Consider the following 27,224-nt stretch of genomic DNA (forward strand, 5'->3'; position numbering starts at 1 on the left):
TTCCAGCAGTACTGTGAAATCCTGAATGAACTGTTACAGCCTGTGTTCCAGGCTGTAGTGCTGCAAGCATCTGGGTGAGTGGCAGCTTGTTCTACTTTCAGGTGGTGCTCAGATGACCGCTTACTGCCCCTAGCTGGCTGCCCCACTCAGCGGGCTGCCACCAGCATCTCTGTCTTCATTCCTTGTGTCCCATTCTGGTGTTTTCTTTTGCTTCTTTACCTACAATTTCTGTCAGGCTTCTGGAAATGAAGTCCTTTCTTCATATTTTTCATATTCCAGAGCAGCCTAAGTTAGTATGGCTAGTCCCTAAGCAGCCATCTTGGGTCTCTCCTCATTCTGTGACATTTTTCACAGAATTAGGCAAAGCAATTCCAAAATTTGAAGCACAAATAAAACCAAATAACTAAAGCTATTTTGCAAAAAAAAAAAAAAAAACAAAGGTGGAAATATCCCAAAGATTTTAAGAAAGAGCTGTTGTGGCCAAAACACCATAAACTACCATAAAACAGTCACATAGGCCACTGGAACAGAACAGAGATCCCCAAAGTTAATTCCTACCTCTACAGTCAACTGATCTTAGACAAAGGTGCCCAAAACAGATACTAAAGAAAAGACAACTTTTTCAGTAAATAGTGCTGAGATAACCAAATACAAATCAAAACACGATACCCTTTTCCAGTTCTTACCTTGTACAAAAATCAACTCAAAATGAATCAAAGGTCTAAACAGAAGAGCTGGAACTATGAAATTGTTAGAAGAAAACAAAGAGGAAGAACTCTGGGATATTAGCACAGGCAGTGATTTTTTTCTTGTTTTGGATAGGATTCCAAAGGCAAAGGCACCAAAAGCAAAACTAGATAAATGGAATTCTGTCAAACTAAGAAGCTTCTGCCTAGTGAAAAAAAAAATCAACAAAGAGGAAAGCACATTGACAGAATATGAAAAAATATTTTCACCTGATATTGAGACTATGTAAGAAACTCAATAACAATCAAATAGAAAAATGAGCCAAGGATTTGAATAATGATTTCCGACAAGAAGAAACACACATGGTCTGCAAATACAGGAAAAATTGCTCAGTATCTCTAGCCATTAGAGAAATGTAAATCAAAGCCATTATGAAGAGTCATCTCACTCTAGTTAAAACACCTATTATCAAAAAGACAAAAAAGAAACCAAATACTGATGATGTAGGAAATAGGGAAACTTTGTTGATGGGAATGCAAATGAGCACAGCCATTGTGGTAGTGCAGTATAGAGGTTCATCAAAAAGGTAGATCTATTGGCCCACCTAGCCCATTTCTGGGAATAAAACCAAAGGAAATGAAAGCATCATTTGAAAGAGACACTTGCATTCCCAGGTTCACAGCAGCACTCTTCACAAAGGCCTAATGCAGAATCCACCAGCTGTCCATGGATGAATGAACTGATGAAGGAGATGTTATTTATGTTCAGAGGATTATTATTCAGCCATACAATAGGATGAAATTCTGGACTTGCCCCAAAATGAATAGAACTGGAAGTCATTAAGTAAAATGAGCCAGATGCAGAAAGAAAAATATCATACATCCCTTCTCATATGTGGATATTCTTTTAAAAAAAAATAGTTGATCTGGGCCCGGCATCAATGCCTAGTGGCTAAAATCCTCACCTTGCACGCGCCAGGATCTCATATGGGTATTGGTTCTAATCCCAGCGGCCCCATTTCCCATCAAGCTCCCTGCTTGTGAACTGGGAAACCAGTAGAGGATGGCCCAAAGCCTTGGGACCCTGCACCCACATGGGAGACCCAGAGGAGGCTCCTGGCTCCTGGCTTCGGATTGGCGGAACTCCAGCTGTTGAAGCCACTTGCAGAGTGAATCATTGAATAGATCTTGCTCTCTGTCTCTTCTTCTCTCTGTGTATCTGCCTTTCCAATAAAAATAAATAAATCTTAAGAAAATAGTTGATCTGAAGAGTGATTCAAAATGGAGATAGAGGAAGATTGAATGATGGACAACAGATTACAATCGGAAGAGTTCTAGTGTTCCACAGCTCAATGGGGACACCGTGTTGTCAGTAATGTGTTATATACTGTTTAAAGAGTTGAAGCCAGTAGAATCCCAGTATAAAGGAAATGTGAAAATGAGAAAGGCATTTTCAGTTTGATTGGTTTATGTCATAAATACATATAACTTTGATGGTATAATTCATAGGCTGCAGAATCTATAGATTGTGTGGATGAGAACATTTTCACTTGAAAAATACTTAGATTATCTTATTGGTAATTTAAAAGAGAAAGCTATGTTCCTCCACTAAGTGTGGTTCTTTTTAAAACATAGAAGATGTGCATTATGTGATGTTTGGCGACCTGTTTTTAAAGATTTATTCTATTTTTATGGGAAAGTCAGATATACAGAGACAAGAGACAAAGAGGAAGACCTTCTGTCTGATGATTCACTCCCCAGGTGCCCCAACAGCCAGAAGTGAGACAACCTGAAGCCAGGAGCCTGGAGCCTCTTCCGGGTCTCCTGCATGGGAACAGAGTCTCAAGGTTTTAGACCATCCTCAACTGCTTTCCCAGGCCACAAGCAGGGAGCTTAATGAGAACCAGGGCTGCCGGGACATGGACAGGAACCCATGCCCATATGAGATCCTGGCATGTGCAAGGCGAGGACTTTGGCCACTAGGCTACCACACCAGGCCCTGTTTGGAGACTTTTTGAGAGAGAAGGTGCAGTGATACCTGTAGGGCAGCAGAAGTGACAAACAAAAGCTCTTGAGTTGAGTGAAACTAGGGAAGCTGAATGTGTGAGTTCATTTAGAGTGTTATTTGATGATGTGCAGTCTGTATTTCCTGAGTACTCTAGATGGGAGCCTGAAAAGTGAGACCATATTATTGTTTAACAGTTGATAAGGAAAACGCAATAACTGAAGATACGCATCAGGAAATCAAAGCCAGAGGACAATGTACCACATAGCCAGGTCCTGGGATGCTCTGCCATGCTGACATCCGCTTCCACAGAACTGTGGTGTAGTCCTTCTGACTGCAAAGACAAGTTTTAATTGTGCTACTTCAGCGACACAGAGAATCAGTTTCTACCCAGGATATAAAAGGAAAATGGAAGCTGACTTCTTAGGAATGCTTCTTCCCTAAGAACCCAGAGGGACCGTTCAGGGACATATGGTCTCCTGGGGTGACCAAGTTCTAAAGGAGGGAACAAAAGGGGCTAACCACACCTGCACTTGATGTGCCCCTGGTACCTTCTCAGTTATAATACTCAAACCATCCACAGTCATAGATTCACCCAAAAATGTAAATTAGCTAAAAACATAGGAGCCAAGAATCCAGAAATAACTGCTTTTCATAGTGTATTTCTGCCTTTATTGATTTTTCTTGAGCGTCAATATTTCTATAATTACATATTATTACCAAAACCTTGTATTGTATGCATTGTTTTATAGTCTGGTTTCCTAACTGCACTGTACTATGAACATTTTTATAAAGGTTAGGCTTAGGGTTTAGGGTTAGTGACAGTGACAATGGTTTGAAAACCTGTTCAGTATCCCATGTGTTTCTGCACTGTACCATATTTGCCTGTGCCCTGTGTTGGCCCCATTGGTCATTTTCACTGTTTTACCATTATAAACCACATTGCCAGAAACATCTTGTTCTAAGTCTTGCAGTACATCCTTCTTTATTAATATAAATTCCCACAAGTGGAATTGCTGTCATAAAAACAAACTTTTGATTCTTTGTCACGTTGTCCTTAGCTTTCCTACTGTCATGGATGAGAGGGTTAGTTGCGAGGGGCTGGGGGGACGATGTGGTTTATAGGCTTTGTACAGTGAGTTAAGCTGCCTCTAGGGACACCTGCAGCCCATATTGGAGTGCCTGGGATTGCGTCCTGGCTTCCCCGCTTCTGAGCTAGCTCCCTACTGATGCATCTAGGAAAGCAGCAGAAGATGGCCTAGGTACTGGGATCACTGTCACCTGAGTGTGAGAGCTGAATGGAATTCCTGGCTCCTAACTTGAGGCTGGCCCACCCTTGGCTGTGCTGGGCATTTGGGCGAGTGAACCCGTTGGCTAGAGGCTCACTCTCCTTCCCTCTCTCCCTCTTTACCTCCCTCTTTCCCTTCCTTTTCCTCCCTCCTTTCCCCCCCCTTCCTCTCTCCCTCCTTCCCTCCTGTCTCCTTTGCTTCCTCTCTCCATCCCTCCCTCCATCACCACTCTCCCCTCTCTCTCTTATTCCCATCTCCTCCCTCTCCTCTCCCTCCTTGTGTGTGTATATGTCTATCTCTGTCATTCTGCCTTTTGAGTAAATAAATATGAAAGCAACTTTCAAAGTAGGAGATAGACGGATTATGCACAAAAAGGGAGATGGACATATGACATACACATGAAACTTGGGAATTGCTCTATGAAGCAAGTTGAAAATAAACAGATTCCAAGGTTTTAGAGACATTCAAGTTGAGGATATTCCTGCCTCTCCTTCAAAGTGTGGCATGAGTGAAGTTTTTCACTCCAACCTCCGGCAGAAGTAGTAGCCACAGCAGCACCCTCACTGCCTTGCACAAACTTCATGGAAAAAATGTTTCCCACTTCAGTAGACAGCTTCTGTCTTTACTCCACATCCATACTGCTGTCTTTACCATCTAATGGGATAACCAACTGAAAGTGCTGGAGGAATGTGCAAAACGTCAGGTCATGTTCTTTAAAGGGTCCCAATATTCAGAATTGCCTGAATAACAGAGTCCCATTAACCTTCGTTATTCAAATTGTGTCTCCCTTTTCCACACTGGCTACACTTCCTATTTTGTGGAGCATACTGGTTGTGGATAATAAGGAGTCTTCCTTCTGTTCTTACTCCTTTTTGTATATTCATCTCACCCTAACATCTTCTGACATTATTCTTAGCTCAAAAAGGTGATGAGATTGCACTATGCAATGTGAGCTTACAAGGCTGAATTTCCTTTTTATGCCATGAGATTAGTTCTACAAGGGGTTGTTGCAAAGGATCGAGCTTTGTCTCTGATCCGTATTCAATATATTGTGACCTCAGACTTGAGGATGGTGAGGCTAAAATAGGTAAAGTCTCAAGTTAGCTGTGCTTAACAGTTGGCAATCTTCTTGGAGATGGCTGACTCTAGGGATCCTGTTAACTGGCTTATAGCACTTCTGTGGTCCACAGAGAACCCCTATTGGGTCCTCCTTCTAAAATGAGTGTGCATTCTCAGTGATATAAAAGCCAGATTGCGGTGTTTCTATAATTCAGCTGAACTTCACACTTGAACTGCTGCCCACCTTCCCCAAGGGACAGGACAAGCCCGGCTGCTTGGGGCTCCCACCTATGCGATTCTCAGGACAGATCTGGTACATGACTCTCTCAGACAGACTTGAGTCAGGTCACTTCTAGTCTTCTCCCTCCCACCAGAACCTCACATGCTCTTCTGGACCCCATAGCATGGCATGAACTTTCTATTCTCTGTTAGTAGACTGAAAAGATTTTTCTATCTCCAGAATCTCCGATCTTGTAATAAGACCCTTGCTCCTCAGGAATATTTCCTCTGTTGAGAGTTGCAAACAGTATCAGCAGAAATGAGGTCACTGGGTTTATCCATCCCTGAAGCAATGAACAGCCTGGCTCTGCAGGTGCAAGGCCATAAACAGGTGTAAATGCTGCAGGCAAGGGAACTTAAATGTTTTCTTCAAGCATCATCCTCAGCATCTTTGAGGTTTTACTATGTACCATTTGCATTTTTCTTCTTATTTTTCGCATATGTGGGTCTTGCTTTTTCAATTAGATTGTGAGTTCCCCCTAAAAAGGGATACCCTGTGTCTGTTTTTACTTTGCAGTCCTGAAGCCCTGTAGCAGGAGCAGGGACTTTAGAGTTAGCAGCAGCTGTGGTAGGAAGGGAGAGTCCCAAAGTGGAAGTTAGGAGATTCATTCTTTTTCTAAACCTAACCCTGTCTGATGGGTTAATCTTATCCGCAGAACACGGAGGTTGGACTCACCGTTTTCTCTTTACTGTCATATTCAGTAAGCTTGTTCACATGGCTCGCGGGCATTGTATGTTCTGAAATTTGGAAACAAAGTCCAGGGTTATACTGGTATTGTGTTCAACTTGACTGTGCTTTTGAAAATTTCAGTATATATTAAGCTAAATCATGAGTCCCCCAGCCACATTTCCTATATTGTTGGTTTGGTCATGAACCAAGCCATCACCCAATGCCATCACTAATTTTTCTGCTATGGCTGTCACGTTGTGTTTCAAAAATACACATGTTGCATCTTGTCTTAGGACAGTTATAATGGTCAGTCATTGTGATTTCCCAACATCCCGCCAGCATGACTTCCTTTTGAAAAGATGTGTTCATTTTCTGTTGTTCCAAGGCTTCCTCCCACTGGTTCTAGCTTAAGAGCAGGAGAACTGGGGTTTCATAATGAGGTTTGGGTTAAGAGCCTCCTCTTCGGTTCTTTGTTTTGCCTTGGGAATCTCATTTCTCAAAACATGGTGAGTGTTCATTCTAATCTTGTTGCATCCAGTCCCTGCTGTGTCATCTCTAAAGCTACAGGATGTTATTGAGATCTTGACCCTCAGGGTGATTATGTTACAGAGGAAAACAAGCATATAGCATGGCTTAGAAAAACATTGAAAATGCATAAAAGAAAGGGTTCTGTATAAGATATCATCATATATTCAGGCATTTCAAATCTTTGTATTTATCTAAAAAGGGGGAATCTCCAAAACTTCATTAAAAAGGAAATGTTGACTGGCGTAATGGCATTGCAAGTTAATCCTCCACTTGCGGTACTGGCACCCAGTGAGTGCTGGTTTTAGTCACAGCTGTTCCATTTCCATTCCAGCTCCCTGCTTATGACCTGAGAAAAGCAGCAGAGGATGGCCTAAGGCTTTGGGCCCCTGTACCCATGTGAGAGACTTGAATGAATATCCTGACTGTCCTCTTCAGACCAGCCCAGCTCTAGCCGTTTGCAGCCATTTAGGAAGTAAACCAGTGAATGGAAGATCTTTCTCTATCCCAGTCTGTCTCCTTGCAACTTCAACTTTCAAGTTAAGCAAATAATCAAAACTGTTTAAAACAACTCCCCCCCAAAAAAACAACAACAAAAAACAGATTGTCAATGTGCAGCAGACCTGGGTCATCCTCTCATAAACTTTCAAAATCATTAGAGTTCTAAGGACTTATGCAAACGTGTTAACTATTCCTAGTTGCATTTATACCTCATCAGGTTAGTTACCCATTGCCCTCCTGGTCCTCTTGAATTTCTGTTGAACTATGTTGGAATTTATAGCATCTTTGCCATTACTCTCTGGTTAGTCTGTCTTTTGTCTCCTCCCCTTGCCTTCCCACTATGGGAAGAAGGTGCTCCAGCATGATGGGTCCAACTGCAGCTTTGGAATATATTTAAAGAAAAATGCATGTGGGGCCCAGAGCAGTAGCCTAGTGGCTAAAGTCCTCACTTTGCATGCGCTGGGATCCCTTATGGGCACCAGTTCTAATCCCGGTGGCCCAACTTCCCATCCAGCTCCCTGCTTGTAGTCTGGGAAAGCAGTTGAGGACGGCCCAAAGCCTTGGGACCCTGCACCCATGTGGGAGACCTAGAAGAGGCTCCAGGCTCCTGGTTTCTGATTGATGCAGCTCTGGCCTTTGCGGCCACTTGGGGAGTGAATCAGCAGACAGAAGGTCTTCCTCTGTCTCTTCTCCTCTGTATATCTGACTTTCCAATAAAAATAAAACAAATCTTTAAAAAAAAGAAAAATGGATGTCCCACTTTCACATGGGAAAAAAATGTGGGATATCAAAAGTAGCTGCCTGACTTCCTGTGTTATTCCTTTCTTGGTAGTGACCTGGTTTCTGAATGAGCTCTGGAATACAAATCAGCCATCCAGGCTCCCAACACTGTTTCTGCAACTGATGATGAAATTGGAGACAGTAGTCACATAATTGCAGTGATAGCAAAAGTGCCCTTCTTCCCAAAGCTTGAGAGGGCTGAAGGACCAGAATGATTCTTTATGATTCTCCTCTGGCATTTGAAGATAGAGGTCTGGGTTCAACACATTTCAGTCCATGTTCAGTTCTGTAATTACAGAAAAATTCCATGAACTCAGACTGAGAGAAAGGAATTACATTATCTATTCTTAGAACACAATTTAGATCCCCCTATATGTGTATATGTGACCTCCCTGGCATGACAGGCCACTTTTCCCAACCCTGCATCTAATTCCTGTTTCCAATGGGGACCAGCCTTGCCACTTCCACAGCCCAATGTTGCAGGCTGCCCAGTGGCCTTATTGAAATTATTCAACTGCTAAGAATTTTACAAGTTTAAGTGTTTTTTTGTTCTTTATTGGCTGGGTCCGGATTGTTGGTCATTTTCTTGTTAGTGCAGAGGTTCCAAGACCTGGTTTCAACAACTGTGCAAGAGGCGGAGCAGGCAGTATATTCATGGCATTCCGGATGAATGGGCTCTCCTGGGCAGGAAGCTGGAACCGCTTTCTCAGGGCATTCATGGCATCCTGGGGGAGAGTGGCCCTGTCTGTGGATTTCATGTCCACGCTCACTCTGAAACCCTTTTCCCTCCTGCCTTTTCACCTGATCTCTGATCCCAGCCTCAGCTTATGCTCTAAGCAAACCTGCCTTGTGTTTGACCCACCTCTTCTCTGAGTTTTCTGCCACTGGGTTACTGTACACAAGGAGCTACTGGATGCCCCCAGGGGAGGGTTTTAGACATGCAAATAGGGGGATTATTCAAAGATGGCCATTTGAAGTTCATGGGTCTCAAGCCAGGCTCCAGGGCCAGATTCCTCAAATCAAACAGTCCAACATAGTATCAGTGGCCTTGTTCAGATCTGTCACCTTCCTGGGGGCCAAGGAGCATTAAGATATAGTAAATTTGGCATTTGGAATAGGCCATGGTGCTTTGTTGAGCTGGTGGTGAAGGATTACAGCTTTTGCCTTGGAAGCTTCTTATTGTACCCCCCAACACACACACACACACACACACACACACACACCATGTGCATACATACACTATGGAACCTATGTGGCTTTATTTTATGTGGTTTTTTTTTTTTCCTTTTAAGGAAGTCTGTAGGTTTTAGCTCCCCATATTTATCGTATATATTGTTTGTCACCTTTCTCCCCCAGCCAGATCAGAAGCTTCTTGAAAGCAGAGATGTTATTTTATCCCACAATGCCTGGCACATAGTAGCTGTTCAAGCAGCTTTTCTTGATTGAATGAATGACCGGACGTGAATTGCTCATTGATACGTTGTGGATGACATGACAATGACAGGAACCTGCAACATGTCCAGGCCTTACCCTTGGAATGAGAAATCTAGACTTACTGGGCATGCCCATTGTGGGAAATGGGTGCTATAGGGACACACCACTTTGCCAGTTCTGGGCAGAGAGCCAGTCTGGCAGGTACCAGGCAGGTGATTCAGCACAGGCCAAGCTGATGTGAAATCGTAGGATAGTGATGAGGGGTCCTGGTACAGGTGGACACTGGGATAGCTGAGAGGAATCCAGAATCCTAAAGTATGACCACAAGTAGAAGTGCCTTGGTCCCCTTCTCTCCTCCATGGAATCAAACTTAAGAGACCACTGAGGCAAAGAAGCCGTCCAGCCAGGCAGAATCTCCTTTGTAAGCTGGCTTGCGGCGTAAAATCAGGCTTCTAAAGTCCCAGCAAGCAGGCCAAAGGTTAGGCAAGAAACTCACAAGATGATGGTCTGAGGGGGGCGAGAGAACGTATTGGCCAGGAACACGCATTTGGAGCTCAAATCGCCTCTGCCCTTGGGAGCCTTGGGCAAGTCAGTTAACTCACCTGCCAAAGGGGGGGGGACACACCCCATTTTGTAACACTATTCTAAGGATAGAATGAGATACTATAGGCAAAGCTTTCGGGATCATGCCTGGCAATATAATACAAACTTTGTAAGTAGTGACAATTGTCTGAATTACTTTTTTTGTTAAATTTAAGTGGTCAAAAAAGGCTGTACAGAAAAGGTAAACTATGAAGACAAATATAACAAGTATTCAGGCTAATAGTGCACTTCCTGCCTCCTAGGAGATCCAAGCATACACGCTGTCTTATTCCAAGTTGCCTTTGTTTTACATTAAGGGAAGGACACTCTGTGAAATGGAATCTGCCTCCTCCTCCTGGGAAGTGTCTGCTAACATGGAAGCCTTATCAACATGGTGTGGACAGTGTCATCCTCTAAGCGGCCTTAGGGATGCCCCTCCCCCGGCCCAGGTCCCTCTGGGTCTGTGTTTAACTCTGACTCAACAGGTGCTGTCTGGGGCCTCTGGGAGAACACAGGTAATAGATATGATAAAAAAAAAAAAAAAAAGAGTGCATCCCACGGTTAGGTCTCTACCACTCCTGGGAGGCCTAGAGGCTTTTCATAACAATGAATTATTCATGTTTCCTCTCCCTCTCCTTAAACATTTGGTTTGCTGTCCAACTCCACAGAAGCAATTTCTCTGGGCAGTGGTGTAACCCTAGCACCCGATGACAGTTTGCATTCTGTGGACTGTGAGCCTGTGTGTGTCTTAGGATCCCAGGCAGTGGGCACCTGCCAGCGATGTGAATGCCTCTCCCTGCTCATTCTCCTAGGGCAGCACTGCAGCCACTCGCTCCTTCCTGGTCTGTGCAGTACAGATGGCATGCTGGGCGTCCTGGTCTCCCTGGCCTTCTTGGTCTGGCTGCAGCATGAGCTGCCAGGAGAGCCGGTGCCTTGTCAGATGCCTTCCAGCTCAGCCCCTGCTCCAAGGCCGGGCGTCATGCCCACTGGCTGAGCTGTAAACATTCACTCATCCTCACAGGCTTTAGCGCAGCCTTTGTTTGTACTCTCCGGGAAACCTTTGTATGACTGCTGGGGATGGGGCTGGGCACCATGACGATTTTGGGGAGATTCAGACACGACCTTCCCCAGTGCTGCATCTCAACCAAGCTTCTCTTGTGGGTGTGGGCTTCCTCGGGGTCACTGTTCTCCTTCTGTCCCACAAGCGTACCTACACATGATGCTGGCTGTTATTCTTACCCTTGGGGGAAGTGCAGAGATATGGGAACCTGAGTGGGTACTTGACAAGCAAGAGGCTGTTCCTGGCTCCAGGCCAGACAAGAAAGATGCAAATGAATGTCTAAGACCTGAAGTTCTGGTTGGTACCCAGGCTGGTAGCCAGTTGAGGAGGTGTGGAGAAGGGAGAGAAATGGCAGTATGGCCAGGAATGGCTGACAGCAGTAGCTGATCACCTTTCCATGCAGGTGTAGGAGAGGGACAGGGTGATGGTGTACATGAAGCTTGGCTGCTGGAGCCAGAGCTTGACCAAGCATTCAATGTGCCCCTAGCAGGTCACTTCTCCATTCTGTGCCAGTTTATGCTCTCTAAAATGAGGGCAATTGCAATGTCCCCCTTGCAGGGCTGGTGGGAGGATTCAATGGGCTCATACAGAGAAAACACCAAGAATGTGTTCATGTTAGCAGGCATATCAGCTTGTGTATCCTGTGGGTGGGGCTCAGGATCTCAAAGGGGCCACCTGAATGTTCTGACAGCTTGTTTTCCAAAATGCTCCTTCTACTCCTTGTAGGTTTTATTTTGAATTCTTAGAAACCATTGAAGATAAAGTTCTTGGTAAAATCTGTTTATTCTCAGACTGTCCCAAGCCTTTCTCTCCTTTTTCATTGAAGTTGACCATTCACTTGTTTGCATGAGTGATTGATCTCCGCCATTGGAGTTAGAGGCACCATGAACAAGTAAATTTGCATTTATGGTGACAGTGGCATCTTTGCTGGTTATTGACCAGTGGAAAACTTCATCAGTGTGCATCTTCTCTGCTGTGGCTTTAACTGCTCTTCTACTGATAATGGTGTTTGTGTTTAGTGAGATGGAAAAAAGCAAGAAGGGAAGAAAGAGCAAGTGGTAAAAAGGTCTGGAATGGCCCATAAACTCCAATTGCTTTCCAAGCCATCATGGTGCATTCCCATAATTCAAATCAATAAAGAGGTACACATCTCTCAACTGCATAAAGGCAAGAATATGTTTTTAAAAATGACTGATCCATGCTTGAATTCTGTCCATCACCTCAGCAACAGGAAGTCTGATGGCCACAAGCAACCCTAGAAGTCATCTCTGATCAAGTGACCACCCCAGAACTCCTTAGCCTTCCCTTCAAGCCTGTCTATCCTCTCTTCCCTGTCTCAGCTAAACATCGTAGCAAACCAGAGCTTAAGTTGAAAAGAGCAAGGTACTGCTACTTTTCCAACAAAGCAATTCAACACCTACAGTGGGCTTCAAAGCCTGTCACTCATAGGCTTAAGCATCCTGTGAAGCCATCCAGGCCTCCTCTGTTCACCTGCTGATTCCACCTGCACCTGTCAGTGCTGCTATGACAACTGCTGTTAGACCCACGGTCTGACACCACAGTCATTATTTTCCACATGTCTTAGATCAACTGATCCAACTCAGACTCTGCTGGGGCGCTCGTACCATATGTCTCTGAATATCAGAGGGTTGGCTGATCCCTGCTGGACTCAGCTGGGGACTCTGCTCCACGTCTGTCACCCTCCCCCTGGGGACAGTGGTATGACCCTGGCATGTTCTTTTCAGGGAAATGGCCAGATGCACAGAGAGAAACCAGACACCTGTCACTCATTACTGGCCAAAGCCAGTCGCCTGGCCTGATCCAAGCCTGGGAAAATTCACTTCACTAACGTATTAAGAGAAACTGAGACGTGGTGCTTAGTTTTGCACAGTTCAGAGCCTTTGTGGCCACACTCCCTCTTCCCACAGGAATCACTCCCACATTTGAGGTTATTATGAGATGGCATATACTCTTCAAGACCCACTTCACAGGTTACATTCTCCAGGAAGCTGCCTCAGATGCCCTGAGACAAAGAGTTGATTCTTTGTTTGCTATATATCAACTAGTTGGAATTGCATCCAGATCCTATTTAAGTCAAGTGTAGAAATACATGCTGTGCCAGAGGGAGGAATGAGAGGGAAAGAGGACAATTTAAATAGCAGCACCCACCATGTGATACTATCATTGCATGAGAACCAAGACCACTCTGTTCTTACCTTAGTCATCCCTGGTTTCAGAAGCCTCTCAAGCTCCCAAAAACTTCTTGTAGGGTGAAGGGCACGATTTTCCTGGTGGGAGTCTGGTGTTTAAAGAAGCAGACTGTTCTTTTCCACAGGGCCCTGCAGCAAACCAGTTATTTCATCTTGTGTTCAATCAAAGCAACAGCTCTCTGCAGTGTTGCTCTATTGAAAGTCGGTCTCATCCTGAACTTGCCTGGAAATTCAAGGAGCTTTCAATGGAGATAATATCTATCTGTAGGCAATCCTTACCTTGTAGTGACAGTAGTCTCTGCTCCAAGATATTAGTCTGATACATTCCTTATAGACATATATCAGATTGAATTTTAATTCTTTAATGTGTGCTTATTTCTATCAACATTTAAGAGAGAGATCTTCCATCTACTAGCTTATCCCCCAAATGCTTTCAATAGTCAGGCCTGAGCCAGGCTGCAGCCAGGAGACAGGAACTCCCATCTGGGTGTCCCACGTGGGTGACAAGGTCCCAAACACTCATGCCATCATCTGCTACCTTCCAGGTATTATCAGGCAGCTTGAACCAGCTGCAGCATAACTGGGACTCAAACCACCAAGTAGCAGCCTGATCCATGACACTGCAAAGCCCACCCCTGAATATTACATCTTCATGCTTGTGTTTCCCACCTAGCTTGTATAGCTCTAAGTCATGGTCATGGGTCTTTGGAGGGCTGTTGCCTGTGGTTGAATAGGATGTACACTGCACAGCTATAAAAGAGCACTTCCTTCCATTCTATACAGACTCCTGTAGTCCTCAGTGTTGCCAGCTTTCTGGCCTCCCCAGCACCTGGCAGTTATTCACAGTGCTAGGTTAACAAGTGTGTAAATGAGTGAGAGGAGTGCACATTCAGTTGACCTATTTTGGTGATATACAAATACCACTGACCACATGGTCCCTCAATGCTTGGTGGACATTGTGAGGTGCATGTGTGAAGACCTGTAGAATCAAGGTGAATCTAGACCCCTGAGTCAAAGAAGGATGCTTTATTTTCCTTTGTGTGAGTGCTAAAGTTTATGTAAAGGCAAATAGAGTCCTATTTCTAAGTGTCTATTGTTCATCTCCTCCAAAGAGTGTCGGAGAAGAAAGAGAAATCTTTCCATCTGTTGGTTTTCTCTCCAGGTGCCTAAAATATCCAAGGCTAGCCAGGAACTCTGATGGAGTTTCCCCATATAGGTGGCAGAATGCACCCCCTTGCGCCATCTACTGCTCCCAGGATGCCTTAGCAGGAAGCTGAATCAGAAACAGAGTAGCAGTAATTCAAATTACCACTCTAATATGGGACACAGGCATCTTAAAGTGGTAGTCCAATCCACTGTGCCATGCCTGCCGCAAATCATCTTTTAAAAAGAGCAACCCTGCAACCTGGTCATTTGAGTTAGCAACATGCCAGTGTGGCCAGCAAACTATATCACCAGAATTTGGCACATAGAATTCAGTGGTTCCAGATCCTCTGCCAGAGGACACAGGGTGGGTAACTGCCCCCTTCAGGATGGGAGTGCCTCAGGGTGGAGATGAGCCAGGAAGTTGCCAAAAGGCAACTTGACATGGGCTGTCATATGCTTTGCCTCCAGCCCAAAGCACAGCTCCAGAAGCTCCCAACGGCTAGAACCCAGTACTTGGCTCCTACAGGGTGGTTCTCCCTGTGGCTCCAAGGACCTGCAACCACCCCCAGCAGTCAGGCACTGTGGAGAAGACACATCCGTAGCCTGGGCTTGAGCTATGTGTAGTATAATAAACAGAAAGCCATCAGGCCTTACCCACTCCACCTGGTGAAGTGTGAGGTACAAGGTACAAGGCACAAGATCAAAATTTCCCAACAATGCCCAGCCTGGAAACCGTTCCTAGCAATGTTTGCCTTTGGTGCTGGTCTAGCTGTTGTTGGACATGAACTTGAGATCAGAAAATCATAGCTGACAGAGTTCGTGATGGCAGAATTTGGCTTTTCTCCCTGCAGAACCTATCAGTGTCATCTCTGAACATTCGTTCATTCATTCTGTGTGTGTGTGTGTTCTCCCTAGGTGAGCTTTCGGCGGAAGAGGCGCAGGACCCTTTTCTGGTCAGCATCCACATTATCGCGGACCCAGGGGAGTCACAGCCCCTGCAGGAGGCTATCGACAAGGTGCTGGCGTGGATCCACCCGGACCTGCCGCTGTTTCGGGTGTCAGAGCGGCGGGCACGCAGGCGGCGGCGGAAGTCTCCGAAGGGCGCACAGCCGGCGCTGGCCGTGGTGCTGTTCCTACAGGAGGAGTATGGCGAGGAGCAGATCCTACAGCTGCACCGCACGCTGCAGCGACCACCCTGGCGCCACCACCACACAGAGCGTGTGCACGGCCGGTTTTTGCCCTACCTGCCGTGCAGCCAGGACTTCTTCACACTGGCGCCAGGGACCCCACTCTGGGCCATCCGGCCGGTGCACTACGGCAAGGAAATCGTACGCTTCACCATCTACTGCCGCCACGACAGCTATGCCGACAGCCTGCGCTTCTATGAGCTGATTCTTCGCCGGAGCCCCAGCCAGAGGAAAACTGACTTCTGCATCTTCCCCGTCTTCTCCAACCTGGACGTGGACATCCAGTTCTCCTTGAAGAGGCTGCCCTGTGACCAGAGTCCCATCCCCACTGATTCTTCCTTGCTGGAGTTCCGAGTGAAGGACATGGGTGAACTGGTGCCCCTGCTGCCCAACCCTTGTAGTCCCATCAGTGAGGGGCGCTGGCAAACGGAGGACCATGATGGAAACAAGATCTTGCTGCAGGTAGGCCGGGGACACTGGGTCCTCTATCTGTCCCTCTGTGTATTTCCGGGAACGTGGAAGCAAGCGGGTCGGCTCTGCCAGTAAAGTGAGATAGTGGCCTCTTTGTGTCTCCTACGCCAGACCAAGGTGTGCATACTGCATCAGAACCCAGAGTGGTTAGGTGCTCAAGCCGCTGTTTGCACAGGGACTTTTCGTTTCACTATCCTTTGTGCACATGCCCCTCAGCAAACACGCGCTCAGTAACCCACTGACTCCAGCGCTCCTGGAGGTGTGCGGTAAACCTTCCTGAATATTCCTTGAGCCCCTCAGGGAACTGGCACCAAGCTCTTCCTCACTCCCACAAAGGGCCATCAGGAACCCAACCTGACTGGAAAAATGCAGCCTGCTCTGATGTAGGCTGGAGCCAGTGTCTGTTCCCTTCCCTCTGACGCTGTCCTCGCCTGCCTGCTGCCCTTCTGCTCCTGGGCAGCAGGGCATTGGGATTCTGGGATTTTAAAGCCTGAAAAATGGCATTTTTTTTAAAGATTTATTCATTTTATTACAGCCAGATATACACAGAGGAGGAGAGACAGAGAGGAAGATCTTCCGTCCGATGATTCACTCCCCAAGTGAGCCGCAACGGGCCGATGCGCGCCGATCCGATGCCGGGAACCTGGAACCTCTTCCAGGTCTCCCACGCGGGTGCAGTGTCCCAAAGCATTGGGCCGTTCTCAACTGCTTTCCCAGGCCACAAGCAGGGAGCTGGATGGGAAGTGGAGCTGCCGGGATTAGAACCGGCGCCCATATGGGATCCCGGGGCTTTCAAGGCGAGGACTTTAGCCGCTAGACCACGCCGCCCGGCCCGAAAAATGGCATCTTGATAAACAGTTGAAAGAACCTCTCCAAACACACACACACACACGCACACACACACGCACACACACCGTCAACACCTTGGCTTGCTGCCAGTCCTTTCTCCCCTCCCTTTTCAGTGGTGGTCCCAAACTACTTAGAGATCATTAACTATTCTCTGGAATTCAGAATCAGACCTGTAGAATCCTGTACCCAGCTCTGCCAGATCCATACCTTTTGGAACTAACAGCTGAACCAGTGCCAGATACGCCAGACTTTGTTTTGTGAGGACTAGAGACTATTTTTTCCACCTCTGGCTACCTGAAAAGGAAATTGAGAATTAGGGGACGTTTGGAAGTATTGATTGTGGCTTATTGAAGCACAGGCTAAGTTTCATAGTTTTTGTTGGTTTTGGCTTTAAATACCAGGATCCACATATGAAATGAAGGAAGAAGTTGGCCCCTGTAAGATAACTGGTTCAAGCTCTAGCAAGGCTGTGGTTAAGTCAGAAAGATCACCTGAGATAGATATTCATAGCAGTGATTTCAGATTTCCTTTTGAACCACACAGATAATAAACTAAGTATTGTTGCTTTCTTGGGAAACGGCATGTTAGCATTTGCTCTAAAATCCCTTCTGAAATGCTTCCTCATTTCCTGACTTCCAGTTCTTTGTGCAAAACATAACAGAGTTGTACCAAGTAAAATTCAATCAAATGCAAAGGATTTTGTTTACACTGAAAGGCCGAAATGAATATGATTGTTTCTAAAGTGGTATCTTCCTTCTTGCACTAATTAGAAAATTTTTTTTCTCTCAATCCCTTGAACAACACAAATGCAAAGACAAAGTACAAAACCCTGGCCTGGGTTCTGCTCAAAGGAGCCACTGAAAGAGTGTTTCAAAGAAGATCTACACATTTAGGTGGTTGGGAAGTTTACAAAGGGACAGGCTTTTGAAGTTAGAGGATCAAGGCATAAAAATGGTCAGAAAAGAGGTTTCTATCAGGAATATAGGCTTTTGTGCAAAATAATAGTATGTTGAGCAGTTAACAAGGACAGAAATAGCAAATGGCCCCCATAATTCTTGATAATGGCCGCTGGAACAGGTTACCATCACTTGCTTCATGGCAGAGAGAACCTTCTGCCAAGCATGGTGGAGTAGCATCTATTTTAGTTGTTTTGAACATAAACAGCCATATTTCAGTCTTGAAAAAAATAGCAGAGTTATTTATTTATCTCAAAGGTCACTCTGGCCAGAGCTGAGCCAATGTGAAGCCAGGAGTTCCTTCCAGGTCTCCCCAATGAGTAAGAGGCCCAAGCACCTGAGCCATCCTCCACAACTTACCCAGGTGCATTAGCAGGGAGTTGGATCAGACGTATTGCAGCCGAGACTTGAGCCAGTGCCCATGTGAGATGCCCGCACCACAGGCAATGGCTTTACCTACTATGCCACAGCACTGGCCCCTACATTTCAATCTTTAGCAAAATTTAGGTATTCGGTCCATGGGAACCGGAGGAGTTCAAAGAGCATCCAATTTCTTAACATTCTCCTGCATAGTACATGTTCCCCTAGGCTCCGTTTTCAACCATAATTTTTTTAAGATTTTATTTATTTATTTTTAATTGAAAAGTCAGATATACAGAGAAGAGGAGAGACAGAAGATCTCCATTTGATGGTTCACTTTCCAAGTGGCTGCAACAGCTAGAGCCAATCCGAAGCCAGGAGCCTGGAGCTTCTTCTGGGTCTCCCATGCAGGTGCAGGGTCCCAAGGGTTTAGGCCGTCCTTGACTGCTTTCCCAGGCCACGAATAGGGAGCTGGATGGGAAGCAGGGCTGCCAGGATATGAACCGGTGCCCATATAGGATCCTGGCACATGCAAGTTGAGGATTTTAGCCTCTAGCCCTCAACTGTAATTTTGAAGATAAATGTTTTTGTTCAACTGCATGGATTTGTACCCTTTTAAAGAAATTTATTAATGCATTAGATTTTCAGGATCAAAGCAAATGCATGAAAACCTCATCAATTCTTATGCTAACGTGATGTTAATACAAGGAAAACACATTCAATTGTAATTCCTAGATAAAATTCTAAGAATATAATGATACTTATCAGCCTCTATCTCTCCTTCTCCCTATCTTTCATAATTTTTGAAATTCCATATCTTTAATGTAGGGTATACTCAAAGGATTATTGTGAGGATGGAGTTATCCTTTGAAGAAAACCTTGGTTGAGTTCTTTCTAGTAGTTTTTGAAAAGATTGATTTCGGGCCGGGCAGCATGGCCTAGCGGCTAAAGTCCTCGCCTTGAATGCCCCGGGATCCCATATGGGCACCGGTTCTAATCCCGGCAGCTCCACTTCCCATCCAGCTCCCTGCTTGTGGCCTGGGGAAGCAGTCGAGGACGGCCCAAAGCTTTGGGACCCTGCACCCGTGTGGGAGACCTGGAAGAGGTTCCTGGTTCCCGGCATCGGCCCGGCGCACATCGGCCCGTTGCGGCTCACTTGGGGAGTGAAACATCGGATGGAAGATCTTCCTCTCTGTCTCTCCTCCTCTCTGTATGTCCGGCTTTCCAATAATAATAAAATCTTTAAAAAAAAAAAAAAAGAAAGAAAAGATTGATTTCATTTCCCTGTCATTGTCCTAAGATCCCATATCCCAGCCCACCTCTTTCCATTTTAATACCAATGGAGGAGAAAAGCTAAGATGGTTTTCTGTAAGCTGCTTCTCCCCCTTAGTGTTTTTCACTAAGGTCTGATTAGAAGGAAAGAAAGCTGCCCTCCTCATCTCTTCTGGCACCTTTGCAGGGTTTGGTGCAGGGCAAGGTCGGGGAGTTGGGTAGGGAGTCACTGGCATCAGGAGTTGCCTGAGGTTTCTCTGGAAGGTGCATCATAGGAATCTACATTGGTACCTGGCAGTGAACCACAGCCTTGTCCAGTCCAGGGCTGCACTTAATCTTTCTGCAACCTGTAAACCTAACCTGACACTGTACTTTGGACAGAATGGGATCTTTTTTATGTGATTTTGTTTTGTACTGACAATGAGTGGAAATAGCACAGGATATAATTATATAGTTCTGTAATTTTTTTTTAAATTGAACATTTGCATAAACAACATACAAAGGAAGAACCCAACAGAAATGGCCCTTCCCCCTGACCCTGGGGACTCTCTTCCATGGCTTCAGGAGTGGAGACCAGCCAGCCCCAGGTGGTAGAAAGCCAATGAAATCATTTGGTCTGGTTCTGCCAAGGCAACCACAAGCAGTAATCCAAGTACATCCAGAGCAGGCTCATTTTTAAGTTGATCATTTTGAGTGGCCTACAAATGATGTTATAAATATCTAAATGCCCCTGGCAGAAAAATGTTCTCCACCCCTGCAGTTGAAATATTGATTCCTCTCTCTCTCTCTTCATATGAATGTGTGTGTGGGAGTGAAGTAACTAATCAAAAAAAAAAAAAAAAAGAGTTGAAAATGTTTTTAAAAATTTGTAAGTAGGGATTACTTTTTTAAAAAGATGTATGACAGCTGACACAGACCCACGTTATGGAGGAAGATGAATAAAAACAATTGATATGTCAGTTAATATTCAGGGATTTAAAGTAGAGGGCATTTGTTGATAGGAAAACAAAGATGAGCCAAGTGTAGCATCTAAAATTCATCATTCTCTATATATTTTCTAGAGCTGAATTATTCAATGGTAGATATTAGACACATGAAATATTTAAATTAAAACTAAATAAAATTTAAAATTTCATTCTCCAATCATACTGGTTGCCTTTGGAACTCTAGATAACTAAACATGACTGGGGCTACCATTACTGACAATGCAGATACAGAAAATTTCCACCTTTCAAAAAGCTTACTGGATAGCACAGTTTCATAAATACTTATGTATGTGCATGGGTTTCAAAATGTTTCACACCACAATAAACTTAGTTTTTAATTCCACTCTTCCATTAATAAATCCGAGTGCCTTCCTAGGCCCCAAATTTGACTTTTAATTTCCTGGAAGTCAAAACAAAGATGGAAGAATCTGCCATGCACAAGGACTCTGGAAGCAAAATCTCCCCTCCTTCTCATGATGACAGTGCTGCCAGAAGCCCATCCTCTGTGTCTCCTGCACAATCACATGGCCCTTTCGTATGCAGTGCAGCCAGGTGTAGTTCAGAGAAATCCTGCACAGAGGGGGCTGGACCAAACAGGGTGGTCCCTGCACATAGCTCCTAGTAGCTTTGCTTGATCCTAGAGGGAGGGGTGCACCCTCAGAAAATTTCCCAAAGATTATGGCCAAGCCTTAAGTAGAAAACAAGTAACAATGCCATTCTTATTTTCAGCCACTTGGGCTGGAGCAAATCTATTCCCTGCAACAGGTAAAGGAAGGTCCTTTGTCCTGCCTTCTAGCCATGCCACCTTGTGCATTGTTAGCTCCATAGGGACCTCTTAGGCACCTGTCAGGCCTCAGAATCTGGGTTGGGGATAAAGAACCAGGGTCATCCAGGGAATCTAAGTTGGGTTCACAACATCCCCTAGCCTGTGCTTCTGGGTCCTGACAGTTTATCAGGCAAGGCCCCTGTGTCAGAACCCACATTTCACAGCCACGCTGAAGACAGCTGACTTACAAGTGTTAACACTGCAACACCTATTCAGGTGTTGCTGAGTGAGGTGGCTTCAGCAATGGCTGTATCTGGATTGGAACCAGATCTTAGACTGAGTGGCTGTGAGTAGATTACATTGTGTTGGGGACCTAAGTTTCCCAATAAGAAATATGGGATCATAGCACATTTGGAAAGCAGTACTCCCTGGCTAGCACAAACAACAGGCAGCTATTGACCCTGAAGGATGGATTGGCTAGGGCTGGCCAGGGTGGGAAGATGCTCAGAAGAAGCAGTGCCCCAGCAGAACTAGACCTGGGTTGGAAACGCAGGGGAGAACCCAGGGGAGGAGAAGCACAAAAGCCTGGCTGAGGCTGTGTGCCAGGGCAGACTCAGGGTTCTGAACCACTGTCCTCCCCACCAGTGGCTGAGGCAAGAAAAAAGAAGCCAGCTCAGGAAAGCGCAAATCTCCTTCTCTAGCTGCCAGAACCCAAACTGGTAAGTTGTCTGCAAGTCTTTCCTTCCACAATGTACAGACTCCTTAGGTCATTTGGCCGACGCTGCCTGCTCTGAGCCACAGGTTTCCTCAGAAGTGTCCTGGCTTTCCTGGCCCCATTGCTGTCACCTTTCCATGGCATTGAATGAGGAGCACTTTATTTTATTTTTAAAGTTTTATATATTTTCCCCACGTGTTTAACATTGCATTAGGTAATGATAACAAATGTCAAGTAGAAAATAACAAAGAACAGAAAAAATTAGCAAACCAACAAAGAAATGTAAAACCCTACTGTTCCTAAGCAGTATAATCAAAGGTTATACACAATAATAAAATCACAGAACATCACACATAGATGACATTTTTTATATTTGTTTTATCACAGATTAAGGAAGACATATGATGTTCATCTTTTGGGGACTGGCTTATTTCACTAAATATAATCATTTCCAATTGCATCCATTTAGTTGCAGGAGACAGGATTCATTCTGTTTTATAACTGAATAGAATTCCATGGTATCTATGTACCACATTTTTTTTATCTGCTCATCCACTGATGCACATCTGGGTTAATTTCATTTCTTAGTTATTGTGAGTTGAGCTGCTAGTAAGAGGGGTACAGATAACTCTCATATGTTAATTTCATTTCATTTGGGTAAGTTCCCAGGAATGAGATGGCTGGGTTATATGGTGGATCTATTTTCAGATACCTGAGGAATCTCCAGACTGTCTTTGATGATGGCTGCGCTAGTTTATATTCCCTCCAACAGTGGATTGGAGTACATTCCCCCCCACATACTTGCTAGCATTTTATTTTGTTTTGTTTTTGGATAATAGCCATGTTAACTTGGGTGAGGGAAACTTGGGTGGTTTCTGTTTTCATTTCCCCAAGTGCTAGAGATTCTGAGCATTTTTTTTTTTTTCATGTGTCTGTATCGCATTCATGTTTCATCATTTGAGAAATGCCTTTTGATGTCTTTTGCCCATTTCTTGTTTTGTTGTTGATGAGTTTCTTGAGATATTTAGACATTCTGGAAGTTAATCCTCTGCCAGTTGTATAATTTGCACATATTTTCTCCCATTCTGTTAAGTGCCTCTTCACTTTGTTGATGGTTCCATTTATGGGGCAGAAGTTTCTTAGTTTGATGTAATCCCATTTGCTCATTTTTGTTTTGGTTATCTGTACTTTTGTTTGTTCTTTTTTTTTTCAAGAAGTCTTTGTATACACCTATGTTTTCAAATGTCCCTGATGTTTTCCTCAAGTAATTTGATGATATTATATGGTAAAACTAGAAGCTTGATCCATTTAGAGTTGTTTTTTATTAAAGGTGTTAAGGTAAGGGTTGTGTTTCATACTTCTGCACACAGAGATTCATTTTCCCAGCACCATTTGTGGAAGAGGCTGACCTTTCTCTCTGTAGCTGGCTGTAGCTTTATGGGTTCATTTCTGGGGTTTTTATTTGGCTCTTTTGATTTTCAGGTCTGTTTTTGTGCCAGTCCCAGGGTGTTTTGATTGCAGCTGCCTTGTAGTACATCTTAAAGTATGGTATTGTGATGTCTCCAGCTTTGCTAATGTTAAGATTACTTTAACTTTTTAGGGTCTCTTGCATTTCAATATGGATTTTAACATCATTTTTTTCCTAGATCTGAGAATGTTGTAGGTATTTTAATCGAGATTGCATTGGATCTGTACATTGCTTTCAGTAGTGTGGACATTTTAATTACATAAATTCTACCAATCCATGAATATGGAAAGTTTTTTGTATTTTTGTATCTTGTTTTATCTCTTTCTTTAATGTTTTGTAATTTCTTCTTAGAAATCCCTCATATTCTTGGTTGTTTATTTCAAGGTATTTGAAAAAAATTCTGAATAAGGCTGATCTTATAAGTTCCTTCTCAGTCATGGGGTTCTTTGTGTATATGAAGGGTATTGATTTTATTGTTGATTTTATATCCTACAATTTTATTGAACTCTTATGAGTTCCATTAGTCTCTTAGAAGAGTTTTTTGGATCCCCTGGAAAATCATGTCATCTTCAGACAGGGATAGTTTAACTCTCTGCTTTCCAATTTCTATCCTTTTAATTTCTTTTTCTTACCTAATGTCCCTGGCTTAAAAATCCAGGACTATGAATAGCAGTGGTGAGAGTGGGCATCCTTGTCTGGTTCTGGGTCTTAGTGGGAATGCCTCCGCTTTTCCTCATTCAATAGGTTGCCAGATAATGGGTTTTTCATATATTTCCTTATGTGTTGAGTAGCATTCCTTCCACATCCACTTTGCTTATGGATTTTATCATGAAAAGATATTGTATTTTATCAAATGCCTTCTCTGTTCCTGTTGAGGTAGTCATAAGATTTTATTCCTCAGCTTGTTAATGTGTGGTGTGTTATGTCTATTGATTTGCATATGTTGAATCATTCCTGCATACCACAGATTAATCCCACGTGGCATTGATGAATAATCTTTCTGATATGTTTTTGGAGTTGAAGAGCTAGAATCTTGAGGATTTTTGTGCTCATCCTCATCAGGTATATTGGTCTAAATAGTTCCTGATCTCTGTTGTACCTTTTCCTAGTTTTGAATTAATGTGAATTTGGCACATAGAAGGAGTTTGGGAGGATTCCCCTATGCTTTTGATTGTTTTGAATAGTTTGAGAAGGATTGAAATCAGTTCTTGAATAAGTTTGATAAAGTTCTCCAGTGAGGCCATTTGGTCCTAGACTTTTCTTTGCTGGGAAAGTCCTTATTACTGATCCAATTTCTGCTATAGTTATTGGTCTATTTAAGGATTTTTATATCATCATCACTCAATTTTGATGGATGTTATATGTGCAAAAATCGATTCATTTCTTCTGAATTTCCAGTTTGTTGGCGAATAGCTATTTCTAGTGATTCCTGATGATTCTTTGTATTTCTATGGTGTTGTTAGTTACATTTTCCTTTTAATCTCTATTATTATTGACTTTGATTTTCTCCCCTGTTTTTTTGTTGTTGTTATTTGATTTTGTTCTGATTTAGTTTCAGAAAAACATTTCTTCTATTAACTTATCATTTTTGGGGGGTCTAAATTTTGTTTATGTCTTCTCTAATTTTAATTCTTTATTGACTTGGGTTTGGCTTGTTTAAATCTTTTAAAAAAAGATTGATAAATTTATATTTTGTTTGAAAAGCATATTTTACAGAGAGAAGAAGATATAAAGAAGGTCTTATATTCACTTGTTCACTCCCTAAATGGTTGCAGTGCCCAGGACTTAGCCAACTAGAGCTTCTGGGTCCCCCAAAGGAGTACAAGATCCCTACTATATAGGCCATCCTTCAGTACTTTCCCAGGCCAGAAACAAAGAGCTGGACCAGAAGTGGAACATCTGGGATGCTAACTGGCACCTATATACGACGCCAGCACCACAAGGCAGAGGACTAGCCTAATTTTCCACTATGCCAGCACTTCTAGGTCCTTTATATATATGGACAATTTATTTAATGCCTTTATGATTTCTTGGTGTAGACACTAATGGCTATGAACTTCCTTCCTAATATTGCTTTTGCTGTATACCATAAATTTTGATATGTTAGACTATTGTCTTCATTCATTTTTCAGAAATGTTTTTATTTACCTTTTGATTTTTTTCTGTCACCCATTATTCATTCAGTAGCATGTTATGAAGTCTCCATGTGCCTGCAGACATACCAGAGTTTCTTGTGTTGTTAGTTTCCAGCTTTTTCCCTGTGGTCATAAAAGATACATGGCATGATTTCAATTGTTTTGAATTTCTTGAAGCTTGCTTTATGGTCTAGCATGTGGTCTTTCCAACAGTAAGTTTCAGGAACTGATGAAAATAATGTGAATTTTGCAACTGTTGAATGAAATGTTCTGTAGATATCGATAAAATCCATTTGGCCCATAGTATAGATGAGGTCTGTTGTCGGTTTTCTGTTTTGTCAGTCAGTCTGTTGATGAAAGGGGGTATTGAGATCCCCCATCATTATTGTATTGGAATGTATATGGTCCTTTAGGTGCATTAACAATTGTTTTCAGCAGCCAGATGCTCTGATATTGGGTACATAGACATCTGCTATAGTCACTTCTTCTTGAGTTGATTCTTTGATCATTATGTAATCCCCTTCTTTGTCTTTTTAAACAGTTTTTGTGTGCGCGTCTATCTTTTCAGATGTTAGAGTGGCTACACTTGCTTTTTTCCATTGACATTGGATATCTCTTTCCATTCTTTCATTTTTATTCTTTGCGTTTATTTCCTGGTAAGCTATGTTTCTTGTGGGCGACAAATAGATATGTCTTACTTTTTAACATGCTCAGCCAGTCTGTATCTTTTGTTTGGAGAGTTTAGGCTATTTGAATTCAGGGTTACTGTTGAAAGGTATTGATTTGGTCATGCCATTTTTCTGTATATAACCTCATTGTTTGCTTTGAATTTCCTTTTTACCTATACTAATATTTTTCTACATTTGTATCCATTTATTATGGTGATTGTCATTTTCTGTTTCTCCTTAAGCATCTTCTGTAGGGCTGGATAGATGGTGGCAAATTCTTTCAATCTGTTTGCTGTTTTGGAAGGTATTTATTTCTTTTGCTAGGCATAATGTTCTGGATTTAGTTTCTTTCAGGACCTGGACTATGCCTCTCCATTCTCTGCTATCCTGTAGGGTTTCTGAAAAGAAATCAGCTCTAAGTCTGATTGGAGATCATCTAAATATAATCAGTTGTTTCTCACATGCATATTTTAGGGTCTTTAACTGTGGACACTTTAATTATAACTTGTCATGGTGAAGATCATTTCTGATCATGTCTATTGGGGTTCCCTGTGATCCTGTACTCAGATGTTCCTTTTCCACCTATATTTGGGAAGTTTTAAGTGATTATTTTATTTTATAGGCCTTCAGTCCAGTTACACATCAGGAATTCCTGAAATATATGACACTAGGCTCAGCTAGTGTCTGGGAGGGCTAGGAACCTTTTCACCAGAGTTCATTCTCTGACCTGGCACCTCTTCCTTTTGCTCTTGAGCTTGGCCAGCCAAGTCCAGCAGGTCAGCTCTTGCATAGGAACAAGCTCATGCACACAAGAACGTGCTTAAGAACTAGCAATGATAATTCATAATAATTGCATTCTTCGTGGGTTCTTTGGGGCTACATGTACCTTACTGTCTTACATAGCTCATCCAGTATAATACAGCCAGAGATCAATGTTACTCCCAGCTTACAGATGCACACACTAAGCACTAGGCTCCTTGCCATATGACCAGCAGTACATGGAAGGCCTAGGACTGGACTGAGGCATAGTGGACTTCTGAACACAAGGACCTGGGCATTTTCAATCTCTGTACTTCTCCAACCTAGCAGGCACCAGAACCACCTGCGGGGGGAGGGGGGTGATCAGGAGAACTTTATCAGCTCCTCTTGCAGAGGTCCTGATGGA

General features: G+C 43.6%; 1 protein-coding gene across 1 annotated transcript in view; it reads left to right on the forward strand.

Moving 5' to 3' along the window:
- The window catches only part of FAM124A (family with sequence similarity 124 member A), a 74,847-nt gene that overhangs the window by 24,723 nt on the left and 22,900 nt on the right, over positions 1-27,224 (forward strand). The window contains exon 3 of the mRNA XM_004577494.2: positions 15,142-15,875. Coding sequence (XP_004577551.2) covers positions 15,142-15,875 — 734 coding nt within the window. The remainder of the gene's footprint in view (positions 1-15,141; positions 15,876-27,224) is intronic.

Source organism: Ochotona princeps, chromosome 12, assembly GCF_030435755.1.
Source record: "Ochotona princeps isolate mOchPri1 chromosome 12, mOchPri1.hap1, whole genome shotgun sequence".
Classification (NCBI taxonomy): Eukaryota; Metazoa; Chordata; class Mammalia; order Lagomorpha; family Ochotonidae; genus Ochotona; species Ochotona princeps.